The following is a 27,731-nucleotide window of genomic DNA, read 5'->3' on the forward strand; positions in this document are numbered from 1 at the left end:
AGCTGCAGTCTGTTCCCATCCTGTTCTGTTGCTGCTCAGAACTTTCCCTCACCGGTGGAGTCCAATCTCTCAGCTGCCTGCTAACAGCAGTGGCGGCGGTTTCAAAGGGCCCCTGGTTTCATCTAGAGAGACCTTGCCCTGGAAGCAGCCATTTTTTTTCTCTTCTCTTTTTTGAGGTAAAGGAGCAACTGCAGTGGTGTTTTTGTGACTTGCTGGGCTGGGTTCAGTGTGTTCATTCTTCTAGTTGGTACATATGAGCTACTACTACTACTACTACTACTCTCTCACTTATGGAGCCTCTTCTTGGACCCTCACTAAACGGCTTGAATCCAAACTTGACGGGGCTTTCACCAGAATGCTGCGTGCTGCACTAAATGTATCCTGGAAGCAGCGCCCTATAAAGAAGTGTCTCTATGGCAACATACCCGCCAACTCAAACACTATCCGAGAACGAAGGGTTCGATTTGCCGGTCACTGCTGGAAGAACAAGGAAGAACTTGCAAGCGACACTCTGCTTTGGTCGCCCAAACGTGGGAAGACACGCCTGGGAAGGCCTGCAAGAAATTACATCAATCAACTTGTCGACGACACAGGATGTCCATCTGAGGATCTTCCAGCTGCTATGCAGGATAGAGACGGGTGGGGTGAGCGGGTCAGAGCCATCCGAGGATACTCGACCTGATGATGATGATGATGACGACTGCTACTACTACTATTACTACTATCTTTGGCTGCTCCCCTTAGGGGGCGCCACAGCGGATCATCCATTTCCATCTCTTCCTGTCTTCTGCGTCTTCCTCTGTCACACCAGCCACCTGCATGTCCTCCCTCGCCACATCCATAAACCTCCTCTTTGGCCTTCCTCTTCTCCTCTTCCCTGGCAGCTCCATATTCAGCATCCTTCTCCCAATATACCCAGCATCTCTCCTCCACCCATGTCCAAGCCATCTCCATCTTGTCTCTCTTGCTTAGTTGGTACATATGAGCATTTGGGTCTATCGCGTGGGTCTTTTATTGAGTCGTTAAGTCAAGTGCTTATATGTAACGTTTGGGACCTTTTAAGTATTGTTTTTGTATTCCATTTTGTGTTCTTTCTAAAAAAAAAATTAGTACAAACTTCCAAATTCAGACTTGGGTCAGGGTCACTGACCTCAAGTTGTCTGAGTGGGTTCATGATCGTTTAAGAACCCGGGGCATTGAAAAGTAAGAAGCCTCCATTCCTACACCTCCAACATGAAATGCCATCAAAAGTGAGGGGAGAAACACTTAACATTCGAAGAACAGAAGCAGCAACTACTGAGGAGGAGGAGGAGGAGGAGGAGGAGGATGAGTCAAACCGTTCAGCGCCATTTAGAAGGTAAACATGAAGACATTTATGCCACGAGCGAGCAAACGCCCCTGCTTATTAATCCCTGTTGGGTTTGGCTAGCCTCACATCACCGTCTCTTTCGGCCGAGCAGACTAATAAACAACCTTTTCCGCAGGTCCTCGGGAAATTATATAAAAAATGAGTAATAGCATTTACAGTGGAAGGATTTATCATTTGATATTTGGCCCCAGCATGTTTTATACGTCAATAATTCATCAGCCAGTGGCCGCAGCAACCGACCCTTCCCCCATATTTGTAATGAGGGTGAGTGGGGCATGGGGCTCCAATGGCCCCCATGAGGAGGGAGGGAGACAGACAGACAGACAGACAGACAGACAGGGAGACAGAGAGAGAGACAGACAGACAGAGAGAGAGAGAGACAGACAGACAGATGGAGAGAGAGACAGACAGACAGACAGAGAGAGAGACAGACAGACGGAGAGAGAGACAGACAGACAGAGAGAGAGAGAGAGAGACAGACAGACAGAGAGAGAGAGACAGACAGACAGAGAGAGAGAGAGACAGACGGAGAGAGAGACAGACAGACAGAGAGAGAGACAGACAGACAGAGAGAGAGACAGACAGACGGAGAGAGAGACAGACAGACAGAGAGAGAGACAGACAGACAGAGAGAGAGAGAGAGACAGACAGACGGAGAGAGAGACAGACAGACAGAGAGAGAGACAGACAGACAGACAGACAGAGAGAGAGACAGACAGACGGAGAGAGAGACAGACAGACAGAGAGAGAGAGAGAGACAGACTAACAACAGGTGGATCTGAATACTGAAACAGAGCTAAGAAGGTGCCTTCAAAACAGATGTTTCTTTGTGTTCAGCCATGATCAGCAGTGTTTTTATTGTAGGGCCCCACACCGGAAGCAGAAACCAGAAAAAAAGACACACAATTTCACCAAGACTTGCCTGAGGATAGTTTCGGGAATCAGGAATTGCTAAACTTTACATGTATAAATTTGAGAAATGTTCATCGTCACCGTTGCTTGATGCTTTTTGACATTTTCAGCAGGGTCCAGGAAAAGGGAAAGCACAACAGATGCATTTTTGATGGCTCTGGATCTCCCCCCTACCTGAGATAAAGGAGACAACAGGCAGGACAACCGCAGAGGCAGCTGACTGTCAACGTGCAAAAGGTGGTCCCGGAGGTGTAGCACAACTCATTAAAACGACCCACGCTGGGCTTCCCGGGGACGGGGGGGGGGAGGGGGGTATTGACCGGCAAACACCAGGGCAGGAGGAAGGAGACAAGGTACAACTTTCCAATTCACTTTGACTTGCGCTAATCAGCTCTCAGAGGACTCCTTGTCCATTGGGCAGCTGAGCCAACGCTCCGCTTGAGACCATCACTACCCCTAAGACGAAAGAGTAAAGGGACCGAGAGAAGAGACAGAACACGCAGGTTTGACTCTTAACGAGTCTGTGCATCGTATTAAGCTGCGTAACCGCAACCCAGCGCGGCAAAACTGTGGGCTTTGCTTCCACCCATGCACTCCTCACAAAACCAACAACAAAGAAGTGCCAAAGACGCCCGCTTCCCGAGGCTGCGATGAAAGGACAAACTGAGCCTGACTCATCTTTTTGAGGACCACTTCTCGCCTCCACAGATTCAAACAACACTCTTGTCACCGCCAGTCACCATGGCGACGTGGCGCTGCTTGTCAGTAGGGGTTGTCTCGCGGAGAGGAGGAGGAAGGTGAAGGCTGCTTCAAGGCAGCTGACTGGGAGACGAGTCCAGCTTGGAAGCAGCAGCCTGTGGCCATGTGGCGTTCCACTCAATTTCGATGATTTCGGGCATCCTGGTAGCGTAGCGGTCTAGCCCGTTGCCTACCAACACGGGGATCGGTGGTTCGAATCCCCGTGTTTACCTCTGGCCTGGTCGGGCATCTCTACAGACCCAATTGGCCGTGTCAGCGAGTGGGAGGCCGGATGTGGGTGTGTGTCCTGGTCGCTACACTAGCGCCCCCTCTGGCTGGTCAGGGCGCCTGTTCTGGGGGGAATAGCGTGATTCTCCCACTGGTGAAACTCCTCACTATCAGGTGAAAAGAAGTGGCTAGCGACTCCACATGTGTCGGAGCAGAGGGGGTGGAGCAGTGACCGGGATGGCTCGGAAGAGTGGGGTAATTGGCTGGATACAATTGGGGAGAAAAAGAGGAGGGGGGGGAAATTTTTTTTTTTGATGACTTCTACTCTGTTTATGATTTTTCCTCTTACAGTTGCATCAGTGTCCACCGGGACAGAAAAATTGTGGCGCTCAATCAGCCAGGAAATGTGAGGTACACTACTTAGCCCGACGCTCATGAAATCTGAGAGCATTTCATTATCTGTCCCTGTCAGAGGGACGCACTGTCGAACCACAACCGCCCACATCTCCAGATCTCCCGTCTCCTCTGGGAATACGTGCGGATGCTCCATGAAGAAGAAGGAACAAAAAACTGCAAGAAGAAAGAGAAAACCCATTTGCACTTTGCTAGCTCTGCAGGAGAGTTGCTGCGATTACAGAAACGTGCCAAAGACAACCGGGGAACGCGGCAGCACAGATCCACTGCCTAGATCAACTCCGGAAAGAGACGGGGAGAATGTGGGCTGTGCTCTTGAGGGGAGACGTGTGCGTCCTTGTACAAGAAGCAATGAAAGACACATGGAGACAGCGTTCCGGCGGCATACAGAGACAAGCACACGCGCTGGACCTTGATCAAGATTGCGCGATTCCTTTACCTTGGAGGTGTAAACTACTACTAAGACACGTTAGCCCCCTAACTAACGGGTCTGACCCTTTAGCCGAGCGGTTAGTGATGTCGCCTTGTGATGCAGTACACCCCGTATCGAATCCCGCACCGGGCAAGAAAATAACCGGTTACATTGGTGGCAGCGGCGGGATCCGGAAGTGTGCAGATCCTCAGAAGTCTCTTCGGAGCGCGGGAATAACAAAGCGCGAGGGCGTGCTTCCGGGGAGGGTGACGACTGAAAACTACTAATAAGACCCGTTAGCCCCTTTAGTCGAGCGGTTAGTGATGTCGCCTTGTGGTGCAGTACAGCCTGTATCGAATCCCGCACCGGGCAAGAAAATAACCGGTTACAGAGGTGACACGCTGTGGAACGCCTCTCCGAGCGCTCAGCGTCTTTAGCAGGATCGAAGTTTCTGGTTCTCATGGAAATACTCAATATTCAAACGTGAGGGTGTCAGTCAGTCTGTGTGTGAGTGCACGCACACTTGTGTATGCGTGCAAACGCTGATGGGTCTTTTCACGTGTGCGAGCACCTGTTTGCACACACACACGCGCGCGCGCGCGTGTGTGTGCACGCGCAACGCACAGGAACGTGTACGAGTACGCTCACGAGTAACCACGCGCGCACCGTGTTCCTCAAACCACCCGCGTGCACGAAGCCTTAATTCTACACGCCGCTCAGCCGTGAAATTGGATGCCGCACGGCACACGTGTATCTCACCCTCCTCCTCTCCTCCTCCTCTCCTCCTGCTGACCCCATCACTCGGTTGCGTCTCCAATATCTCGCTCGGCAAACAGCTCGATTTAAAAAATGTGGCGATCGGGCCCTCACATAATGAGCCGAGTCCTTCGCCTTACATCCCATAATATGCCCACATCTGAGTAAGAGGCCCAAACAGTCCCGCCCCCTCGTTTTTCAGCAGTTTTATATAAATCAGACTTTCCCCCTTATTCAGCCCAGTTGAATCCGGTCAATTACCCCGCTCTTCCCAGCCGTCCCGGTCGCTGCTCCGCCCCCTCTGCCGATCCGGGGAGGGCTGCAGACTACCACGTGCCTCCTCCCGTACATGTGGAGTCGCCAGCCGCTTCTTTTCACCTGACAGTGAGGAGTTTCACCAGGGGGACGTAGCGCGTGGGAGGATCACGCTATTCCCCCCCTCCCCCCGAACAGGCGCCCCCGACTGACCAGAGGAGGCGCTAGTGTAGCGACCAGGACACACACCCACATCTAGCTTCCCACCCGCAGACACGGCCAATTGTGTCTGTAGAGACGCCCGACCAAGCCGGAGGCAACACGGGGATTCGAACCGGCGATCTCCCAGGCAACGGGATAGGCCGCTACGCTACCCGGACGCCCATTGTGAAGGCTTTACAGACTTGACTTGTTTTTGCGAGCACGTGTCCGTGTGGTGTGCCCTGGTTGCGGTGGCTCACCTTCAGCTTGTGTTCGTGCTCCTTGTTGACGCGAGCCAGCAGCTGAGCCTTGCGGCGGTTCAGGGCGTCGATGAGGGCGTCACACTGAGCCACCAGACAGGCCTCGAACTCCACGCCGTTCTCCTGCCACACACACACACACACACACACACACACATTCTGGTAAATCAAAGCATTGACAACTGGAACACTTGCCCAAAGACGGCCAGATACTGATATGACAGCGAGACAAAGGAAGACATTTTGGTGCACAAATACAGCCTGAAAGTTTACTGACGCAACAGAATCACACTTTCTCAGAGCAATAAAACGGAGACGCCCAGTGCTATCCTGGCATCCTGGCCAGCTCCAGAAGTTACAAGTCCAGGGTTGACGTTGATAGCACGGCACACAGGATACGAGAGCTGTTTCTGTTCTACTTTGACCCAGAACCAACGCGAGCCACATGATGCTCCGCTGTCTGGCTGTGATACCAGATCCGAGGAAGCAGGCCATGCTGATCAGATGGCTGGCATGGTCTCCTTAGGTTCACTGAATTCAATCCACACTCAAGCGGCATGAAATCGACGATACATCGAGGAAGCGGGGTGCGCCTTTGAAAACCTGCAGAAGCCACTCACTTTGGAGGGCGGTGCCATGAGGGAGGGAATGGAGGAGCCACTGGCTCACAGATGGCGCAGGGGCGAGTACCTGCAAAGGTGAGCCAGTTCGACAACCCTTACTGTATTTTGCATATCTTACTCCAACGCTTGTCGTCAGGTAGGTACATTAGACTTAGCCAGGGTACGCGTTCAGTTCTATGTATTTCCTTTATAGGTTGGTGTAAAAAACGACAGAGCAACACATAGTGTGTGAGAACTGTGACGCTCATTATTCACACAGTTTCTTGTGAACAGATTTTCTAATGGTGGTTTTTCCTTTCTACACCCTGTGCAAAGATGCTAATTATTCCCTACATCCCTTTACTCCCTCGCCCACTTGATATTCCTGGATACACAGAAACTCTTACGTTCTCAGATACTACTCTAGATATTATTAGATACTCCTGGTCCTGTTTTATAGAGAGTGCCGTGTCCCTTGTGATTCTCATTCGAGCATCTCACCAAGTGAAAATCCCTGTTTGTGCAAGTTTGGCTGGCGAAGACAAAAACTTGGTTCAGCTATCATCACGCACTCCCACCATGGGGCCACCGTTGAATTCAGAAACAAATACACAAAATCATGCCTATTTCACCCATCCCTGGTTTCCAAACTTGCACTCCCCCCCCTTGCTCTAGCTCTTACTGACAAACCCCCCCACCCCGGATCCTCACAGCAACCCCTCCATCCTCTTAAGTCCTCTCTAAGGGTCCGTCGCCCTGAAGCATCAGCAGGATCGGGGATGAGAAGGCCAACTGCTGAGGGCGTCTAAACCCAGTTTCTTTGTCTAATCCCCCCGTCTTAATCTCACGACAGCTTTGTTCTTTGCAAAGCGCAGCAGGCCGGGAGTCGCGCAACGCGCGTTTTCATTAGGGTTGTACATCCATCCATCCATCCATCCTGCTCTCGGGAACGTGGGGATGCTGGAGCCTATTCCAGCAGTCATTGGGTGGCAGGTGGGGAGACACCCTGGACATGTCGCCAGTCTATCACAGGGCCCACACGCGCACGCGCACGCGCGCACACTCATACCTAGGGACAATGTAGTACGGCTGATTCACCTGACCTACATGTCTTTGGACTGTGGGAGGAAACCGGAGCCCCCTGGAGGAAACCCACGCAGACACGGGGAGAACATGCAAACTCCACACAGAGGACGACCCCCAAGGTTGGACTACCCCGGGGCTCGAACCCACGACCTCCTTGCTGTGAGCCGACCGCGCTAACCACTGCGCCACCGTTCCGCCTAGGGCTGCACAATATGTCGAAAATGTACCCTCATCGCGATATCCCCACATGCGATATACGTAACGCGGTAAATGGTTTACACGCACGTGCTATGCATTCACACTCTGCACGCTCCTACTAGGAGTTTGTGTTCACGTTGGCGCCCCCTTCTGGAAAAAAGGCGGTAGTGTCACTTGGCCGATTCCGCCTCAGTAACAACAAAATATAATGTGAAGAATACAATTCTAACATTAGTTACGCACTCTGGCAAAACGGGTAAGACACCAGTTCTAAATGGAGACTGTGACGTCATCATTTATAATATTGTAACGTGCATGGATAAAAAGACACGCTGGCCGCTGGCTCGCGGGTCTGACCCTTTAGTCTAGCGGTTAGCGATGTCTCCTGCGGTGCGGGAGATACGGGTTCGCGTCCCGGCCGCGGCAGTTCCCGTGGTTGCGTTGTCCCCCCGAATTCGTTACAATATAAACCCCAGTAGCTGCTATGTTCAAATAGGCCCAGATGTTGTGTTACAGTGATGAGGAAACTGCGTTGCCACGCAACCGAGTTGGTGGTGTTTGTTCATTCGTCGCGAGTCATACCGTCATCGCGATACTCGACAACGTTACCGCCTATCGCGTGTTTTCCCAACATCGCGCATCCCTCGTGTTCACCCCATCGCAAGGCCCAGGGGCCTCCAGCGGGAGGACACAGCACAGCAGAATTCAAACTCCCCTTCACAAAGCACGTCAACGCTCTTCGCTGTTCCCCTTTTGTGGCGTGTGAAAGCAACAGTGCCAAACAGTTTCCCACGTCTGGACCCTGAGAGAAGCTGACCAGCTAGTTTCTGTCTGACGGACTCGTCCCATCCCCGGAACTGATCTTGAGGGTCATGTCTTGTTTCTAGAACAACCGTACTCTAGCCCAGCCGTTTTAGCTAGGACACACCTGTTTTACATGAGTTCTGACTGAGCCCAGCCTGCTCGTTTTTCACCCAGACAGTACGACAACGGTACCTTAGGTCACTGCCTCTGCAGAGCACACTGGGTCTACACTCACCACTAGGGTCCTTTTCCCTTTAAAGTGTCCTGCAGGACTCTGTGCAAAGGAGAACGCCATGTCTGTTCGTCTCTGTCTTTGCAGAGATACGGCTGCGTGTGTGTGTGTGTGTGTGCATGTGTGTGTGCGTGTGTGTGTGTGTAGAGCAGGAAAAGGCCACACTTTGCATAATCTGATTGATATTTTTGATTTGTCAGAACATCTCAGCACAGGCGGGTTTGGGCTTACTGCCTCCTTAAAAATTAACATTACAAGTTTGGTCCCGCACTCTTAAGAGTCGGTAAAAAAGATCTGGAGCGAAGCCCATTCTTATATTTGGGGGTGGGGGGGTGTTGGGGTGGGTGTGTTTGTGTGTTGGAGTGGGGGTGGGGTGTGTGTGTGTGTTGGGGTGGGTGTGTTTGTGTGTGTTGGAGTGGGGGTGGGGTGTGTGTGTGTGTGTTGGGGTGGGTGTGTTTGTGTGTGTTGAGGTGGGGGTGGGGGTGGGGGTGGGGGTGGGGTGTGTGTATGTGTGTATGTGTGTGTGTGTGTTGGGGTGTGTGTTGGGGTGTGTGTTGGAGTGGGGGTGGGGTGTGTGTGTGTGTGTGTGTGTTGGGGTGGGGGTGGGGCCGCTACAGGGTCACAGTGAGGAATGACAGTTGAAGAGCGGGATGCCAATGCAGTGCCGGCCAGGGTTATTTGGGATGAGGTGGAGGCTGGGTGTGGGGGGTAGAGGGGTTGTGGCTGGGATGTAGCACCAGGGTTTGGGAAACCAGTACATGCAGCCGAGTCCAAACTCTCTCCTGGTTGTCCATCTATAATACGTATTTCACTATGTAGTTCAATATGTAGTTCATCTCATCTCATCTTGAGCCACTTCTCCAGGGTCGGGTCGTGGTGGCAGCAAGCTAAGTAGGACACTCCAGACGACCCTCTCCCCAGCAACGCCCTCCAGCTCCTCCTGGGGGATCCCAAGGCGTTCCCAGGCCAGACTGGACACGTAGTCCCTCCAGCGAGTTCTGGGTCTACCCCGGGGTCTCCTCCCAGTTGGTCGTGCCTGGAAAACCTCCAAAGGAAGGCGCCCAGGAGGCATCCTGATCAGATGCCCGAACCACCCCAACCGGCTCCTTTCGACTCGAAGGAGCAGCGGCTCTCCTCCGAGCTCCCCGCGGATGTCCGAGCTCCTCACCCTCTCTCTAAGGCTGATATACGATGCGATCATGTATTTCACATGTCGTGCATATATCAGATTGGGTCCATATGATGGTGTTTATGGGTCAGTGGATGAAGCCACGACCCTCCAAGCTGCCACGAGGAGTCTTACGGTAGGGTTTTGGGGGAGGAACGACTTCATTTCGCCGAAGCATGGCCTCTTGCAGCACAGATCTGCGTTCACCCTCCGGTACCTCATACGCTTGATGTGAAGAGACGAGTGAGACGTAGTGGGGTTTTGGAAAAGCAAGTGTTTGCAAGACATGGAGCCATGAGCTGTTTATGTCTACCTGTGGTTACCTGTGGCATACCTGTATATGTTGGACCATGTTTCTCAGCTGGGCCAGGAACTCCTTGGCCTCGGTGGCTCGGTCTGACAGGCCGTTGAGGGCCTGGGACAGCTGACCCTGCGGGGGGGAGATGACATCAGAGACTGAGATCACACATGTCGTCATGCATTTCATTCCACTGCACTTTATCCTACAGATAACCGCCACAAGACAATAACGGAGACCTGCTCCACCCCCTCTGCCGATCCGGGGAGGGCTGCGGACTACCACATGCCTCCTCCCATACATGTGGAGTCGCCAGCTGCTTCTTTTCACCTGACAGTGAGGAGTTTCACCAGGGGGACGTAGCGCATGGGAGGGTCACGCTATTCCCCCCCCAGTCCCCCCCAAACAGGCGCCCCGACTGAGGCGCTAGTGCAGCGACCAGGGCACACACCCGCATCCGCCTTCCCACCTGCAGTCACGGCCAATTGTGTTTGTAGGGACGCCCGACCAAGCTGGAGGTAACACGGGGATTCGAACCGGCGATCCCCGTGTTGGTAGGCAACCGAATAGACCGCCACGCTGACACCCGGACGCCCAAAATATATCAGAGTTTTAAGGACAAAGTGTCAAGCTGATGTCTCATCATCCCTGTGTCGACCAGCCACGACCAGGTTTCAGTAAGCACAGCAAACAAACGAAGGTGCGGGGCCGTCCCACATTCCTCCAGTCAGGATTTTCCGCCTGACAGTGCGGCACGACAGCGGCAGTATGTAAAGAGCGGGGGGGTGGGTGGGGATGGGGGGGGTGGTTCCTGTATGAAGGCCACGGCGGCGCCATAGAGGATGTGCTGTACATACTGCTGCGCTTTTTTCCGAGGACAAAGTATAGACCAAACCCCCCCCCCCCTGCCCCGGGAGGATTTCTCCAAAGATGCAGCAGAGATCAACAGGAAGAGACACTCAGAAAGAGCCCTGCGGGACTGAAACCCACGCATGCCACAGTGCCGGGACACTTTCCCAGGACACCGCACGGGTCCGCCCAACCGTTTTCACACCGCTTCTCGGGCACTCTCGCTCTCATGCGTTCGTCGCTTGGCAAACGTGAGGTCAGACGACTTCTCTTGAGGCCCAGCGCCTCTGCTGCGGCATCTTTTTACTGTTTCTTTGGCCTGCTCGTAACCCCCGGGGCATGAGAAGGTGACCATGGCGCGCATAACAGGAAATGCCTTGGCTGTTCTTACGCACGACGACGCACGCCCAAACGCGGTTGTTTGGTTAGCCGTGAGCCGATGGGGAGGGGTCCAGCGAGTGTGTGAAGAGGGGGATGTGTGAACACAAGAAGGTGACAGAATTAGAGGACGTGGCTCCGACCCCCACCCCCCCCCCCCAACACACACACACAACCACCTCCTAACCTCGCCATTCAAACTCTCTTCTGGTTGGGCGGACTGGAAGCTGGCCAACGGGTGAAGCTTGTTGTGTTTTAGGAGGGCCAAGGCGGAAAAGAGGGCGCTGTGCTGGAGGGGGGGGTTATCCTGACAGAAAAAACCACCCTTGGTTCCGGAACGGGGCAATAAAACCAGCGGCTAGCTGATATAGTGGAAAACCCAGCGAAAACAACCCTATCTCACACACACACACACACACACCTCCTCTGTGTACAACCCCAGCTCCTAGCATCTGATGTGAGCGGGTCGAGCGAGAGTCGGTCTGTGGGGGTCGACGACGACCTTTGACCTCTTAGTTTGGGAAACCATGACAGCTGCCACTAACATGACTCCTCTGCACCATGGGACTGTCTAAGCCTCCAGCAGCTGAGCAAAGACCGAGCTATAGACGTCCCAATATCCTTTTCAGCTTCAGGCAGCGTTGTGTTTGTCAGCTTGGGACCTACATTCCACAGGCCTCCATCGCCCTGGGACAGCAGGGATGACCCGACGAGGAGCCTGCGGAGAGCCCGAACACGACAGTCGCACCGCGACCGCCTCTTCTCAAGGCAACCGTTGCAGTTGTTAGGGAAGGACGTATCTCATAAAGAAAGGAGAGAAAGGATATCAGACAGATTCAAGAGCTGAATTCAAAGCCAGTTTCTTAACACGCCTGGGTAGGAGCGTAATCCCACAGCAAGCCTCGTTTTCTGAGACACTATTAGGGGCCTCTCATTCGGGATTTCCTAAAATCATTCAGTTCCATGTCAGCTGGATCGCCAAGCAGCTGCCGTGGTCTAAAGGGCCTATCAATCAAATCAAAGTTATCTAAAACCTTTTCCCTGGGTGAGGTGACTTCTGATGCCCGGGCATCTGATCAGGATGCCTCCTGGGCACCTTGCTTTGGAGGTTTTCCGGGGACAGCGAACTGTGAGGAGACCCCGGGGTACCCAGAACTCGCTGGAGGGACTACATGTCCAACCTGGCCTGGGAACGCCTTGGGATCCCCCAGGAGGAGCTGGAGGGGATTGTGGGGGAGAGGGACATCTGGGGTGCCCTACTTAGCTTGCTGCCACCGCGACCTGACCCCGGAGAAGTGGCTGATGATGAATGAATGAATGAATGAGGTGACTTCTCTCAATATCAAGTCAGTTAAATCACATCTATTTTCAGCCATCCCTGTCCTGGTTTGTTTTATTACCACCATTTGTTTTTCTTTTTTTGGGGGGGGATTTTTTCCCCCTTTTCTCCCCAATTGTATCTGACCCAGCTCTTCCGAGCCGTCCCGGTTGTCGCTCCACACCCTCTACTGATCCGGGGAGGGCTGCAGACTACCACATGCCTCCTCTCATACATGTGGAGTCGCCAGCCGCTTCTTTTCACCTGACAGTGAGGAGTTTCACCAGGGGGACGTAGCACGTGGGAGGATCACGCTATTCCCCCCAGTTCCCCCTCCCCCCCGAACAGGCGACCAGAGGAGGCGCTAATGCAGCGACTAGGACACACAGCCACATCCGGCTTCCCACCCGCAGACACAGCCAATTGTGACTGTAGGGACGCCCAACCAAGCCGGAGGTAACACGGGGATTCGAACCGGCGATTCCTGTGTTGGTACGCAATGGAATAGACTGCTACACTACCCGGACGCCCATTACTAGAGTTTTGAATCAGTCAGTCAGTCAAATTTTATATCTATGGCAGATTCTGTACCTCAAACACAATAAAATGCAGTTTACATGAGAACAAATTAAATACATAGATTCTTTATCACTGCCGTGCAACAATGTTGGTGGTACTTGTTTTAGCACAGCATGGAAAAGAAAAGGGAAGAGGACAAGCATTTACATACACAGCAGACGGTGTGTGTGTGCTTGTGTGTGGGTGTGTTCTCCTGGATCGCCACCTTGTCGTGGTGGAGAAGCTTGCGTGTACCAATGATCCCAAGAGCTATGCCGTCCGGAGCTTGGCTCCTGGTAGGGTCGCCCAAGGCGGACAGGTCAAGGAGGAGGTTCCAGACAAAGCAGGATCCAACAAAGACCTCAACGGCGGAACTGGTGGAAGATGTCTGCAGGTCACAACGGCGGTGAAGGCGGATGAAGGCTGCAACAGAGGGTGGTCCCCAGTCGTCTTGGTCCTCCATGCCATTGGACTCTGGGCACTCCCTGCCAAGGACCGTGTGGTGGCTGCAGGCGCATCAGCCTCCCCACGTAAAAAGCTGTCGTGCACAGGCGTCCTCCCACTATGTGGCTCCAGGATCGGCCTCTACACCCCCCTGAAGATCCAGAGGGAGACCCCGAGTGACCGCTGTGTGTGTGAATTTGAGCCTTGGTTAGGGTAAAGGGGTAAAGGCCATGTATACATAATGTATGTGGGTTCAGATGGAGGAGGGGGGTTGGGTGTGTACCAACGCTGGCTTACACGAGGGAGGCATTGTCCAAGTCTTAGGTTAGTGTGTATATGTGTGAACGTTCACCAATCTTTAGCTATCAGAACCTTCATTCCATTCGTCCCAAAGTTTTCTCGCCCCTCTATGCTCTCTCTCTCTCTCTCTCTCTCTCTCCGTCTCCCTGCAACAACGAGATGGTCAGGAGAGTGTGGCGATAGAGGCCGAGTGTCTCTGCCAAACTGATTAAATGAGAATCACTCAATTGTCTGGAGGCATTTTTCCGCAGTGTCTGTCAGAGAGCCTGAAGTGCCTTGTCCCCAAAACCAGGTCAAGCATACGATGGAGGTGGAGGCCGGTGTGCGACTGCCCGCTCTAGTAGCGATGACAGAGCCGCAGCCGGCAGGGTGGCATATGGAGAGCCAGGTTTTAGGCGGTGGGGGGGTCGAAGAGCACAATGGGACTTGGAGACGCCAGCTTCCCAACTCTGAGATCAACAGCCAACATTTTTGAAGCACTCTATTGATCCCCGTGGGGAAATTCTTCCCTGCATTTAAGCCATCCTAGCCGTGTAGCTAGGCAGCCGCCGTGCAGCACCCGGGGACCAGCTCCAGTTCGTCTCGCCCTGCCTCGGTCAGGGGGCACAGACAGGGGTATTAACCCTAACATGCATGTCTTTTTGATGGTGGGGGAAACCGGAGCACCCGGAGAAACCCCGCCGCAGACACGGGGGGGACATGCAAACTCCACACAGAGGACGACCTGAGACGACTCCCAACGTTGGACAACCCCGGGGTTCGAACTCACGACCTTCTTGCCGTGAGGGGCAACACTAACCGCTGCGCCACCGTGCTGCAAACATTACTCAATTACATGAATGCCACATGCATTACTATTTTAGGGGCTAACATAGTAAGGCATGTGTCTATAGGTTTTGTTTTGCTCTTTGCTTCAAGAGTTTAGAGAGATTTCCGCTGTTTTCCAGAGAGACTGATGAGAACCATCAGCAATGACACACTACGCGCAACACTTCCATCTCATCACTCGTGAATTTGCTTTTTGCATCTTTTAATAGGAGGAGAGACTCGAGTGTCATTGCGCGATGGATGGGCTTGTAATTTCTCCGCCGCAAGGGAGACAAACAAACAGCTTTCTACCGTTTCAGCATAGTGATTCACCTTCTACGTTAACGCCGTGCAGTGGCTTCATACTGGCCCGAGGGACAGAAAGCACCTCTTCCAGAGGGGAAGCGAAAACAAAAACACGGTGCGTCATTTCTGGGTGGAGTCGGGGACATCAGAAGGTACAGAATGAGCTCCTATCGCTCCTTCACGGGGTGCGGGGCCTTAGGATATTCCTGCTATTTGGGAGCACTAATCATGTCAGTAATTAATCCGAGTGGGAACACGTGCAGGCCATGAATAATTCAGCAGCGGCTCCAGGGGCTGCTGAGTCAACCAGCCAATCTGTTCGAGGGACGCGTGGATGTCAGGGAGGCATCACAAGCCAATTTGGATTAACGACCACAGGAAGCGAGTAAGCACGGGGACAGGAAGAGGGCTGGCGTAACGTCTCCCTCTGAGCCCTTCAAGACAAGGCGACACAGAGTTCAACTTCTGTCCAGCAAAACGCCCGGGTGTCTGGGGTCACCTCCGACGCCCACTGTCCCGCTTTCCAAAATCCATGCCACCTTTTGAAGAAAATTCTTAGTACCCCAGGGCCCTTGTTATTTTTTACGTCATCATTTTGCCTTTACCTTAGGGGTGCATCGATATAAATTTTTCAGTGTCATCAATGATTGCGAGCACGAATCCTAAAGTATCAGCCGGTACACAGTGCCAATCCAAATCCACTACTTTGGTTGCACAGTGCAGACTTAAGACGAGTTCAGTTTGGGGTCGATCGGCAAAATCATTGAGACAGAATCAGTTTTTTCCTACTTCGAAGAAATACAGGCTCCCATGGGCTAAAAAACACTGCAGCTCAAGCCATTTTGCTTGGATCCATGACATGCTACTCATGGCGTCTTGTATCGGCTTTTAGTAAAATCCCTGATACCGATACTCCATTTTAGCCCGGTACCGGCCCGATAGCTGACACCAGTGTTGGTACTGATGCATCCCTGTTTTACAGGACAGCTCAGTAAAGATGGACAGGAAATGTAGGGTGCAGAGTAGGGCACACATAAAAACAAAGTGCCTAAATTGGATTTTAGTTGTAGAAATATACTGTACAAGCAACGAGGTCATGGGGTTGATCCCAGATCTGATCGACCGATCAGATCTGGGATCAACCCCATGACCCTGTTGCTTGTATAGCATATTTCTACAACCAAAATCCAATCAAACTCAAATGCAATCTTATCTATCTTATCTATCTATCTATCTATCTATCTATCTATCTATCTATCTATCTATCTATCTATCTATCTATCTATCTATCTATCTATCTATCTATCTATCTATCTATCTATCTATCTATCTATCTATCTATCTATCTATCTAGCTATCTATCTAGCTATCTAGCTATCTATCTTAATCATCAGTAATGAGTGACTGCAGTATAATGAATGAAGTTGTTTGCACACTGCAGGAAGCCTTAGAGATCAAGGTAGGTAATGCCACATCAGCTGCTTCCAGATCTTTCGCCATTTAGGGAACCTTTCTTTAGCTGGAAATAAATCAAGTCCTTGGATCGTCTGAAAAGCAGGTCGAGTTGATATTTAGCCAGGCATCGTTACCCCTTCATGTTCAACGACATCCCGTATGAAACTGTCCTCCGCCAGGAGAACCTAAGTGGCTGCTGCATTATTCATTGGTAATATCTACTTTCATCAATAAAGCAGAAGAAGGGGGCGCCCCGGTGGCTCACCTGGTAGGGGGGTACCACATAAGGCTGAGTCCTTACCGCAGTGGTCTGGGCTCTTTGCTGCATGTCAATCCTTGCCTTTCCTGTCTCCCTCTCTCTACTATCACTATCAAATAAAGTGGAAATGCAACAAAACAAGATCTTTGAAAAAATAATGCATAAGAATCCACCAGCAAACCATGCAAAAAGAGTCCAAACCCCGGCAGTGGGCCAATAACGAGGGCTTTGAAATTGCCATGGTTACTTCTTGGGAAAAACTTCAATCCCAGTCCTCATTTGACTCGCACATGGAACAGGGCAGCAGGAACTGGGCCAGAAATGCTCTATTCTTGTCAACCCCCAGAATTAGCCGCCCGAGGACGGCGTCTGTTGCAGACAACCCAGTGGTCTACCTGCTGACTGCCTCTGAACATGCTGATTAAATGACGCTGTATCGTTTAAGGAGCCGCGAGAGGCGCTCAGCACATGGAGGCCGACACGAAGCCGGTCTCTGGAGCAGCGACTACAGATTAAGAGGTAAGCCCGGGTCAAGCCAGGTGACACACTTCACCGCCTGTACAATGGCATGCTGCAAAACTCTACCCATCCTGATTTCTGCAAGTGAGAGGATCAACATTTGAGACCAACATCTGACATGTTGGCCTCGGGCCTTGACCCTGTTGCTAAAACGAACCTGACGGGATAAATGACGGAACGGCCCAGGGACATCTAGAAATATCTCTTACCTGTGGAGATCAGAAGGATATTAAAACATCATCGCAGTTTACAACACGTAGGAGTAGCTGAACTCAAGTTTTCTGAATGAAAAGCTGAAATGGCTAGTCCCTGATGAATCTCGCCATTTCTGTTCAAATGGGATTTTAGCTACATTTTCTGCAGTATTTGTGCTCTTGCTGGTTGAGGAGGCATGCTGTCTGAAAGGCCTACATGTCCACAGTACTTTAGTCCACACACATCACATATGCACAAAAATAATTGTAACGTGACTAACAGCTGTTTATTTTGCAGTGAACGCCTAAGAAATGGTTCAAGTTCAACCTCAATTGTAAAGCCTTACTCACCGCCTGCACATGTTTTGCTCAACCTCCATCTTTCTTTTTCTTCAGTTCAATAAGACCTAGCATCATCGGGTACTCCAGCCAACACAGGAAGGACGTTTTTGTTTACTTGTTTTACAAATAAACAATTTACATGTCTATTCTACAAAACGATTAACATTTTTGGTCACAATTCATGAATCCGCCTGACATGAGTCTCCCCCACCTGCCGCCCAATGACTGCTGGGATAGGCTCCAGCATCCCCACGACCCTGAGAGCAGGATAAGCGGTTCAGATAATGGAATGGATGGATGAGTTCATATATATATATCGTGGCTGGGGGGGCCAGCGGGGGGGCCAGGGATAGTATCAGGGTGGCCATGGCCACCCCTGGCCACCCCTTGGGGGGCGCCACTGACTGTGAGGCGATTAAAAAGTCTCCGGTTCAATTGCCACGCAGGAAGACCCGCGCAGAACCGAGGACGACGTGCGAACTCACACGGAGGAGCTGCGATTGACACCATGCTGCACCCTTAAGCCACCATGTTGGCTTACCATGTGAACAGTTTTTTGTTATCTGTGTCACTCGCAACAGCATGGATGTGCTTCCCCGCTGAACAGAACATGTGGTAGATCTTTACTAGAGAACTTGCCCTGCAAGGCAGTGACCTGCTTAACACAGAGAGGAGGAGCTTCATCACAACGGTGTCGTTTAAAGACCCCCGGGTCAGGCACACACACACACACACAGTTAGCAGCCTCAGTAGTCTACACATACAGCATGACGATGGCGATGATGATGGTGATGATGATGATGGTGGCAGTGGCAGTCATGTTGCCGATGGTGGGAACAGGGTCACTGCAGTGGGCCTTACACCTGTACGGGCCACATTTCAGGTTCGAGCTCCTGTCGTCCTCGTTTCACCCACACCAAGTGTGCCGGGTCAGGCCGGTGTAGGAGGGCAGCGATAAAACACTCTGCCCCACATCGTAATACAAAGCTCGCACAAGTGTTCCTCTCTCGCTGCAGACTTGCCCGTACATAAAGAAGCTGCCTTCTGTCTCCCCCAGTCGTCCACATGATAAAGGGGAAAAACAAAAAAAAGGAAAAGTGGAGATTCTGTGGTGTTTTCAGCTGAAATATTCAGCCGCTCTGTTCAAATCCCCCAACAAAATCACACACAGAAATGTGCCGGAAGAAGAAAGAGGCCCTGCCAACGTGTTCTGCGACAAGCCGCTTCGGGCCGACACACAGCATTCTCTGTTAAGTTCCCTTTTAGAAAGTCAAGCCACATCTTGGATCTCTGTCTCTCTCTCGCTCTCTCTCTGTTTCTCTCTCTCGCTCTCTCTCTGTTTGTCTGTCTCTCTCTATCTCCCAATGTCTCTGTCTCCCCAGCTCTCTCCCTCTGTCTCGCTCTGTCTCTCTCTGTTTGTCTGTCTCTCTCACTCTCTCTCTGTCTGTCTCTGTCTCTCTCTGTCTGTCTGTCTCTCTCTATCTCCCTCTGTCTCTGTCTCTCTGTCTCCCTAGCTCTCTCCCTCTGTCTCGCTCTGTCTCTCTCTCGCTCTCTCTCTGTTTCTCTCTGTTTGTCTGTCTCTCTCTATCTCCCAATGTCTCTGTCTCCCTAGCTCTCCTATCTGCCTGGCTCTGTCTCTCTCTGTTTGTCTGTCTCTCTCACTCTCTCTCTGTCTCTCTCTGTCTGTCTGTCTCTCTCTATCTCCCTCTGTCTCTGTCTCTCTGTCTCCCTAGCTCTCTCCCTCTGTCTTGCTCTGTCTCTCTCTGTTTGTCTCTCTCTCTCACTCTCTCTCTGTCTCTGTCTCTCTCTGTCTCTGTCTCTCTGTCTCCCTAGCTCTCTCCCTCTGTATGGCTCTGTCTCTCTCTGTCTGTCTGTCTCTCTCTAGCTCCCTCTGTCTCTGTCTCTCTGTCTCTCTAGCGCTCTCCCTCTGTCTCGCTCTGTCTCTCTCTGTCTGTCTGTCTGTCTCTCTCTAGCTCCCTCTGTCTCTGTCTCTGTCTCCCTAGCTCTCTCCCTCTGTCTCTGTCTCTCTCCCTCGGTTTCCCTGTCTGTCTGTCTCGCTTACTTTTTGGAATTTCCCCCCTTTTTCTCCCCAATCGTATTTGGCCAATTACCCCACTCTTCCGAGCCCCACCAGTCGCTGCTCCCTCCGCCCCCTCTGCCGATCCGGGGAGGGCTGCAGACTACCACATGCCTCCTCCCATACATATGGAGTCACCAGCCGCTCCTTTTCACCTGACAGTGAGGAGTTTCACCAGGGGGATGTAGCACGTGGGAGGATCACGCTGTTCCCCCCAGTTCCCCCTCCCCCCTGAACAGGCGCCCTGACTGACCAGAGGAGGCGCTAGTGCAGCGACCAGGACACATACCCACAACCGGCTTCCCACCCGCAGACACGGCCAATTGTGTCTGTAGGGACGCCCTCTGTGTCTCTGTTTCTGTGTCTCGGTCTCAGTCTTTCTCTCTGTCTCTCTCTCTCCCGCTTTCTGTTTCCCTCTCTCAGGGGCATGCTGGGTTGTTCTGTTCTTCATCTTTCTGTCACTCCTCCTCTCCCTCAGTCATCATCATTTCCACAGCTAATCTCACTGCGTGGCAGCTAGCAGGGTAATCACCCCTGCCCCTTAAGTATGACTACTGAACTTTTGAGATGTTCCTCAACACCTCCTGCTGGGAAGTTTCATTCTCTACAGATGTCAGGCCACCCTTTTACTCCATCTTATGTCCTATCGGTGGCTCAAGCCATCTTCAAACAATCTCACAACCGTGTTTTTAGCTGCTCAGAATAACTTATAGCCAAGGAGACACAACCTGACATTTAGCCTACGTTATAATATTGGAGGCCCTCTGGGTGTCTATGGAAGAGTCAGCAGGTCCACCACAGGACACTCCAATTATTTTGATCCGTCCATTTGGGCGAGAGATCTCCCCAGCATGCTTTGGCCAGAAGGCAGGGAGACACCTTGGACAGAACAATTTATCACAGAAGACAGATAAATGCTTCTATGCTAGCTAGCTTTAAACCATGACGCTAATTACGAATGAGTCTCATTGTGTCAGTGTTGCTTATGAAGTCCTACGTATGTCTGGTTAGGGAGGTGAGTGCCCTTCCTCTCTCTGTCTGCTGAAACACACACACACACACACACACACACACACACACACACACACACACACACACACACACACACACACACACACACACACACACACACACTCTATATATGGACATAGAGGTGAACTGACCAGATGAGTGACTCATTATTCTCTTCACTTCCAAACCATTTGCCAAACCACACCCCGCCCACCACACTGGCACGTTTTAAAGTATCAGTCTCAATTTTGCTCATGAAGTCCCACTGCTTCATGTGTTAGAACGTGGGACAGCGTCTTTCTGCTCTCTGAGTCCCAATCGGCAGGTCTGTGGATGCAAAGGATGCTGACTGACAGTCAATCCCATCAGTCTCTGCAGGAGGGCGGGTGAGGCGGGGGGGGAGACGAGTCGTGGAGCTCAAACGGTTGGCTCAGACAGGACTTGGGTAAGCTCCCGCTTTGCCTCATTCGACAACAAATCAAGCCGAGGCCACGGCTGCTGCCGCCGCCACCACTGGCCCGGCTGCCTGTATCGGCGGCGAGGCTTTGATATCGGTCCTTTGGCTCGTCTCTCCATCCTCATTAGCCAGGTTTTTGGGGCATCCAGGATGTGTTTGTAGAGCATCTGTCTGCATTAGCTTTGCGTCGGACTGAGATGGTATCTCTGTGGAGCGCGGCATGTCTGTTTATAGTGAGGTTAGTTCCCCCCCCCTCCCCTCTCTCCCCCTCCCCCCCCCCCTCTCTCTGTCTCTGAGAGGACGGCTGAGATCAGACACACGGCGACATGAAAGAGCGACACATGGGAGCGCCGTGGGGCCGGGAAATCTCCAGGACCCTGCCTACCCCCTCCTCCCCCCCCACCCCCCACGACACGGTTCATTTTGTCGATCAGAGAGAAAGTTAAGGGGTCGTCTGGGTTAAGACCCCTCGCGTCTCCGAATGATTTATCGCCCTTCCCGTGGCAAGCGACTAAACTGCTAATTTTCCGCAACAGGCCTAATCTCTTCTCTCCACCCACCCCCTTCTGTGTCTAAGCCTTTATGTGGTAGACTACCTTTAACCGGCGTTAAACCGACTCGTGTGGGGGCACCGTGACCCAGATACCCTTACAGGGTTCCGCACAACCTCTAGTGACGTCCGTGGCTGGGGACCACTCACCGACGAGCACGTTCACCGTACGGCCTCGGCTACCTCCACTTTTAACGTGATTAAACGAGATTAACACGGACACTCCGTCACCTTGTAAACTCACATGACACAAATCCAAACCGGCGGGAAGGCCTGACGAGACGCCCAGCGCCAAGTCACACTTACAGCAGTAAATTCTACTTGTCTTTCGTGATCGAAATGGACGTGGGAGTCGTGAATTCGACTACCGTCACGGTCTGGACATAGCCGTGGAGTCCCTGGGGCGGGGCCTTGGGGGGCGGGGCTTATTGCCAAGCCACCTCCCTGTCTATGAATATCACAAACAGATTTGGAGACAAGGGACAACCTTGGCGGAGTCCGACACCCGCCGAAAACTTGTTTGACTTTGTGCCGAGATCACGGATTCGTTATACAAGGACCAGATGGCTTGTAGCAACTGCGCCGGTACCCCATATTCCCGCTGTACCCCCCACAGGGTGCCCCGGGGTACATGGTCGTAAGCCTTCCCCAAGTCCCCAAAACACATGTACAGCAGATTTTACTGTTTCCATTGGTACCCCTGTGAGGGCACGGCACCAATGCAGGCCGTTGTTAACTCGGGCCTCGACCGATCCCGTACGGTCTTGTCAATCCTCAAACTGATTTGGCAAAACTTTACGCCGGATGCCCTTCCTGACACAACCACTAAACCACTAACCCTACGGATGGGGGCACAGCACTAGATGCCATCCCGGTATTCATGGACTTGCACCCATGCCTGTCACCCTGTTCAAAATAATGCTGTGTATTTGCTCCAAGCAACATGTTTTCTGTGAGCTTTTCGTTGTTCTCGGCTGCTGGTTGGTTTCATTAAATAGGCTTAGTTGATCCTTTTGTTCATTGGGCTGTGTGGGACAACTCACCTGAATACCCCCTCTACCCCCCCCCAACACACACCCACAGCCATGAAAACTGGACACATAACATTAGTAATCACTCAGATGCCATACACAAACACACATTTGTGCACATACACAATCTCACACATACACAGACTTACACATCTGAACACGCAGGACAGGAAGGGGGAATACTGGGAAGCATCTGGGAGGCATTCCTCATGGGGTCAGATATCTGAAGACCTCTGCACCGAACAGTATCGGAGGGATTTGGTTGCCATGGCAGCTGGCTGATTGTTCCGCGCTATCTCCATAAGACTGAGTGTTTTGGAGAGACAGACAGTGGTCTGTTTCCTGTTATACTGACATCGTGATCTTGCAGATGAAACACAAAACCAAAATTCCATGCTTCGGGTAAACGGGAGCTCAGATCCCCATCGAAGTTATAACGAGTCCATAACCTTGACGCAGACACAGCCCTTGCTAGGTATTCAGATATGTACATGTTAAAGAAACCACTTCGTCTCTGAATTTAGGGCTTTGTACATAAACGATGCCGGTTGTGAAGGAGCATCATGCCAAGAGAAGGGCTGAAGCATCTTCTGCGAGACCAGTTCGGGAACTGTGCGAGCTGTAGAAACTCACGAGGGCGCATACAGCAAAATAAGTGTGGTGTGTAAGTCTCTGGTTGTATGTGAGTATGTATTGTAGTGAATTCGGGGGACAACGCAACCACAGTAACTGCCGCGGCCGGGACGCGTACCCTTATCGCCCGCACCGCAGGAGGCGTCGCTAACCGCTAGACTAAAGGGTCAGATCCGCCAGCCAGCGGCCAGCGTGTCTTCTTATCCATGCACGTTACACTATGTTTCGCGTGTACTTGTCCTGTTTTGTTTGTAAAAATGGAGAGGAGTGTCCTGAAGAGTGGATGGGCTGAGGCTTAGCGCCTTGAAAATACACAGGGCAGATAATGGACAGCTAGCTAGTAGGTGTAACTAACTACATTTTAACCGACAAGAAGCAAAATACTTATTAAAATACAATAAATTACACTTGTGAAACAGATGTAATTAGAGAAAAAAGTCCTGTTACCCTTTATAGTTTAGGTAGATAAAGGTCTCAGTCACATTTGAGTAAAATAATCCTATTTCTACAAATGTCATCGGATCTTTTTTTTTAAAAATATCTTATTTTCACGGACCCCTTGCAATTACACCACGCACCACTAGGGGTCCGCGGACCCCCGGTTGAGAAACGCTGCTTTAGTCGACTGGTTAACGTTGTCGCCCGCGGTGCGGGAAATCCGAGTTCGCGTCCCGGCTGTGACGGTCCGGCCGGGCTGGGCCACCCCACTCATTCACTACAATAGTTTAAAAACTGACCGTCAATTTGACCGCCCACGGTCGTTTTCGGTAGGAGTGAAATCCCGGTCGTTCTAGTGTTAAAATGCACACTGACAGGGGAAGCAGCGCAACAGTAAAATTGTGCGTTATCTTTATGGAAAGAAGCAGCGACATGCAAACCGCCAAAGTCACGCGATCCTCTCCCACCGGAAACTCGTCACGCGTTGGGGAACCCTTAAAAAAATCCAACCCGCTGCAAGTGCACGTGTGCGCGCGCGATACAGGGCCGAGTGTGTGTGTGTATCAAAGTGAAAGTGTGTGTGCGGGTTTCCCTTGAAGCGCCCTATCTGCCGGATATGGAAGAAAAAGCCTCTCGTCCGTCCTCCAGAGAGCTCAGTCAGGAATGCCCAAGGAATGCCCGCACGCTTTGAGCGCTATACCCGCTACCGGGGGCCGTCAGCTCGCGGCTGTCCGCGTGGCGAGGCCATCTGTTCCGGCTCCGCGGGCAGCAGCTTCCGCTGACAGCTCTGCAGAGCCAGGAACGAGAACCGTGGAGCCAAACAGGTGCCACGGAAATTAAAAAGCAGGACGCTTGGTTCCATATTACTGCGTAATATTCCTGGTCTCACCAAACGGTCTCTAAAAATACTCCCCACCCCACCTCCTCCTCCAATCCACCCACCCCTTGAGTTTCCATCTTGGATTCACTAAAGAAGAGGCAGAAGAAGCCATCGGTTGGAAACTTGCTGTGAGTGACGTGTTCACTCCCCTCTGATCCTTCCATCCATTTTGGACTCGTCCAGGTTCTGAGGCGTACCTCTGCTTGTAAAAAAGAGATGGCGCAGCAGGAAATGTATTACATTAACATTACGTTATTTTTTGGGGGGGAGGGGGGCATTTACTAGCGGCCACCTCTGATAAACCACCAGTGCAACACAGCAAACGCAGTGGATGTGTGGGTGTGTACTACTGTACGTGAGTGACCCTTGACGCGTGTGGGTGTATACGAGCGTGTACTTGCTGCTCACGTGTTCTATTATGAGCCACCGAGGTGGGAGCTGGGAATGTGTAGTTGAGTTTTGTTTTTTTGTTGCATGCACACACCGGTGTACATCCTATAAACGTGCACCCCTCTGCGCGTCCTGCCGCCCTCTCGGCAGGACGACGACTCCCTGACCACAACAAGCCGGACTCGTCCGAAATAGCACCAGCCTCTGCAGCAGGTTTTGCACATGTGTCTCCCTGCTTCCCTGCTGCATCGAATTAAAATACAGCAAATAAGTCGTGCCTAAATGACGTCCAAGGTTGCTGCCATTGCTGCGTGTTGTGTGTGAGTGGGGCGGGGGGGCGGGGGGGTTACGATACTTCTTACATAGGAGCTCAGTGGACAAGGGATGTCAAGCAATGGCGGCTGGCCAGTACAGGGCGCCGCCCCCTAAGATACATATACTTCCTGGGCGAGGGGGGCCGGCCAAACCATACCTCATGTAAGCCCTCGAACTTGTGGCGAGCAGGTGACCCGAGGCTGCTGTCTGATTGGTTCCTTCAGATTTTCCAGGGGGCGCAGTTCTGTGGCGCCCCAGACACTCCCGCGTTTATTGGCGGCTTAATGTTTTTTTTTATCTAATGTGATTGGACAATTCTCGTGGCTGTCAATCATGTTCACGCCCACCCCGACGCCTCGTCTCGGCTGTCAATCATCCACCGCCCACGAACCCCGATAAAATCCATAAAATCTACAGGCTACGTTGTCCTCAATAACTCTGTGACTGTGTGGACGTTAAAGCAGCTGTCAGGTGTGCAGCGCCAAGCTAAATTGCGCCCCCCCCCCCGCCCCAAACATTTTCAGCACCAGCCGCCACTGGACTGTCATGTGTCGCATGTCATATCTTAGCGTTGCCAAATGCCACAGCCGAGAATCCTGCGTGCCGAGTTCGTTACTTGAAAGAAATTCGTGCAAATCGTCGGACGAGCACGACTCACTTTCACCTCTCGGGTGTTTTCTGCTGAAAATGGGAGCAAGCGGTCCACGCGCGTGAGCGGAATCTCAACTAGTTTTTCGCAGCTCGCCTCGACGCGCATCCGTCACAGCTTTGCGCACGGCGCACACACACAAGACTCCTCTCTGCCTCCTCCGGTGGAACGAAGCAGAATGTGAACCGGCGACCTACATGTATGGCCTATTACTGGGAAACTTTCCTGCATCTGCTCACGTCTCGTGGGAGCACATATTCACCCCCGTGCTTATTAATGCGCCACACCGAATTCCAAGTCCTTGGCCCCGCGCGATACGGCACAATGGACAAAACTGTACAAACGCTGCGGCTGTAAGGAATAACTCCCGCGTTCCGCGACTGGGACACGATCGTTTCACTCTCGTACTCTACCTTGTGCAGTTTCCACATCGCGCCGAGAGCTTTGACTTCGTGTGTGCCGTGCTTGCCCTCCTCCAAGCACTGGTAGCACACCGGCGTCTTGCACTGCACGCAGTACATGCTCAGGTTCTCCAGCTCGTGCTCCGTGCAGGTGGAGATCTTCCGCGGGCTGGCGCGGCGACTTATCCGCCCCTGCGCCGGGGGCACCAGGCGGTGCTTGGCCAGCGGACCGCGGGGAGGGTGACACCTCAGGCGGCACGGCTCGCAGTAGAACACGTCGCACTGTTCGCACATGACCGTGGCCTCCTTCGGACTCTTCTCGCACAGCTGGCACTTGAGGGCGGCCGCTTTGCTCTGCTGGTACCTGTCGATCACCCCCTCCAGCACCCGGTTCTTGGGGAAGCCGCGCAGCCCCCGGTCGTCCAGGATGAGGCTGCGGTGACATTGCGGGCAGGTGATGCAGGAGTTGCGGGGGATGGGCGGCAGAGAGCCTGGCTGCGGGAGCAGGTGGTGCTGCTGCTGCTGCTGCTGCTGCTGCTGCGGCGGCGGCGGCAGGGGCTGGGGGACAGCCGGAGGGAAGACCCGCACGCCGTTGGGGGATTTTTGGCACGGGGTGGTCGGAGCACTGACGAAGCCCCCGTAGGACCCGTAGCCGCTGTCCGCCTCGCTGTACAAACTCATTTTATCCAAGTCGAGGTAGTCATAGTCTGAGACCCCGGAGCCCGAAGCCCGGCGGCTTTGCGGGGATTCCGCCTCGGGGGTCTGCACAAGAATATTCCGCGCACACGCCAGGCAAATGTTGTGGGAGCAGGGCAGGATAACCGGTTCGCGGTAGAACGACCCGCAGACGGGGCATTTCAGCTCTTCTTCCATCTCGTCCATGGTCTCTTGGCTTTTCTCTCTCCGGCTGACGTCGCGCTCCTTGCTTGCGGGGGGACCAACGGCGCAGCGCGTCACCACGGAGCTCCGGTCGCGTCCGAGCGCGAATGCGAGGCGCAGCGTTGGCGGCAGCGAGGCTGGCGGTGCTGGAGGAGGGACGCCGAGCGACGCCACGCACGGTCGGCCAATAGGAACGCGGGATTTGCCAAGGCCGCGAAACCCGCGTCAACCATTGGACAATGCGCGCGTCTCACGGAGTAGAGCCGCAAACAAGCCTCTCGAGCCTGTGCTCGTTAATGAACAACACATCAGCTCTGATGGACTATCAAACGTCTCAGGCCGTCTGAATTGCTCGGCA

General features: G+C 52.6%; 1 protein-coding gene across 1 annotated transcript in view; it reads right to left on the reverse strand.

Moving 5' to 3' along the window:
- Positions 1-27,463, reverse strand: part of trim9 (tripartite motif containing 9) — a 61,154-nt gene extending 33,691 nt beyond the window's left edge. Inside the window, exons 1-3 of the mRNA XM_056295831.1 lie at positions 26,507-27,463; positions 9,970-10,065; positions 5,546-5,668 (exon numbers count right to left, since the gene is read on the reverse strand). Coding sequence (XP_056151806.1) covers positions 5,546-5,668; positions 9,970-10,065; positions 26,507-27,376 — 1,089 coding nt within the window. The 5' untranslated portion in view covers positions 27,377-27,463. The remainder of the gene's footprint in view (positions 1-5,545; positions 5,669-9,969; positions 10,066-26,506) is intronic.
- Between the last annotated feature and the right edge of the window lie 268 nt (positions 27,464-27,731).

The sequence above is a fragment of the Lampris incognitus genome, chromosome 16 (genome assembly GCF_029633865.1).
Source record: "Lampris incognitus isolate fLamInc1 chromosome 16, fLamInc1.hap2, whole genome shotgun sequence".
Lineage (NCBI taxonomy): Eukaryota > Metazoa > Chordata > Actinopteri > Lampriformes > Lampridae > Lampris > Lampris incognitus.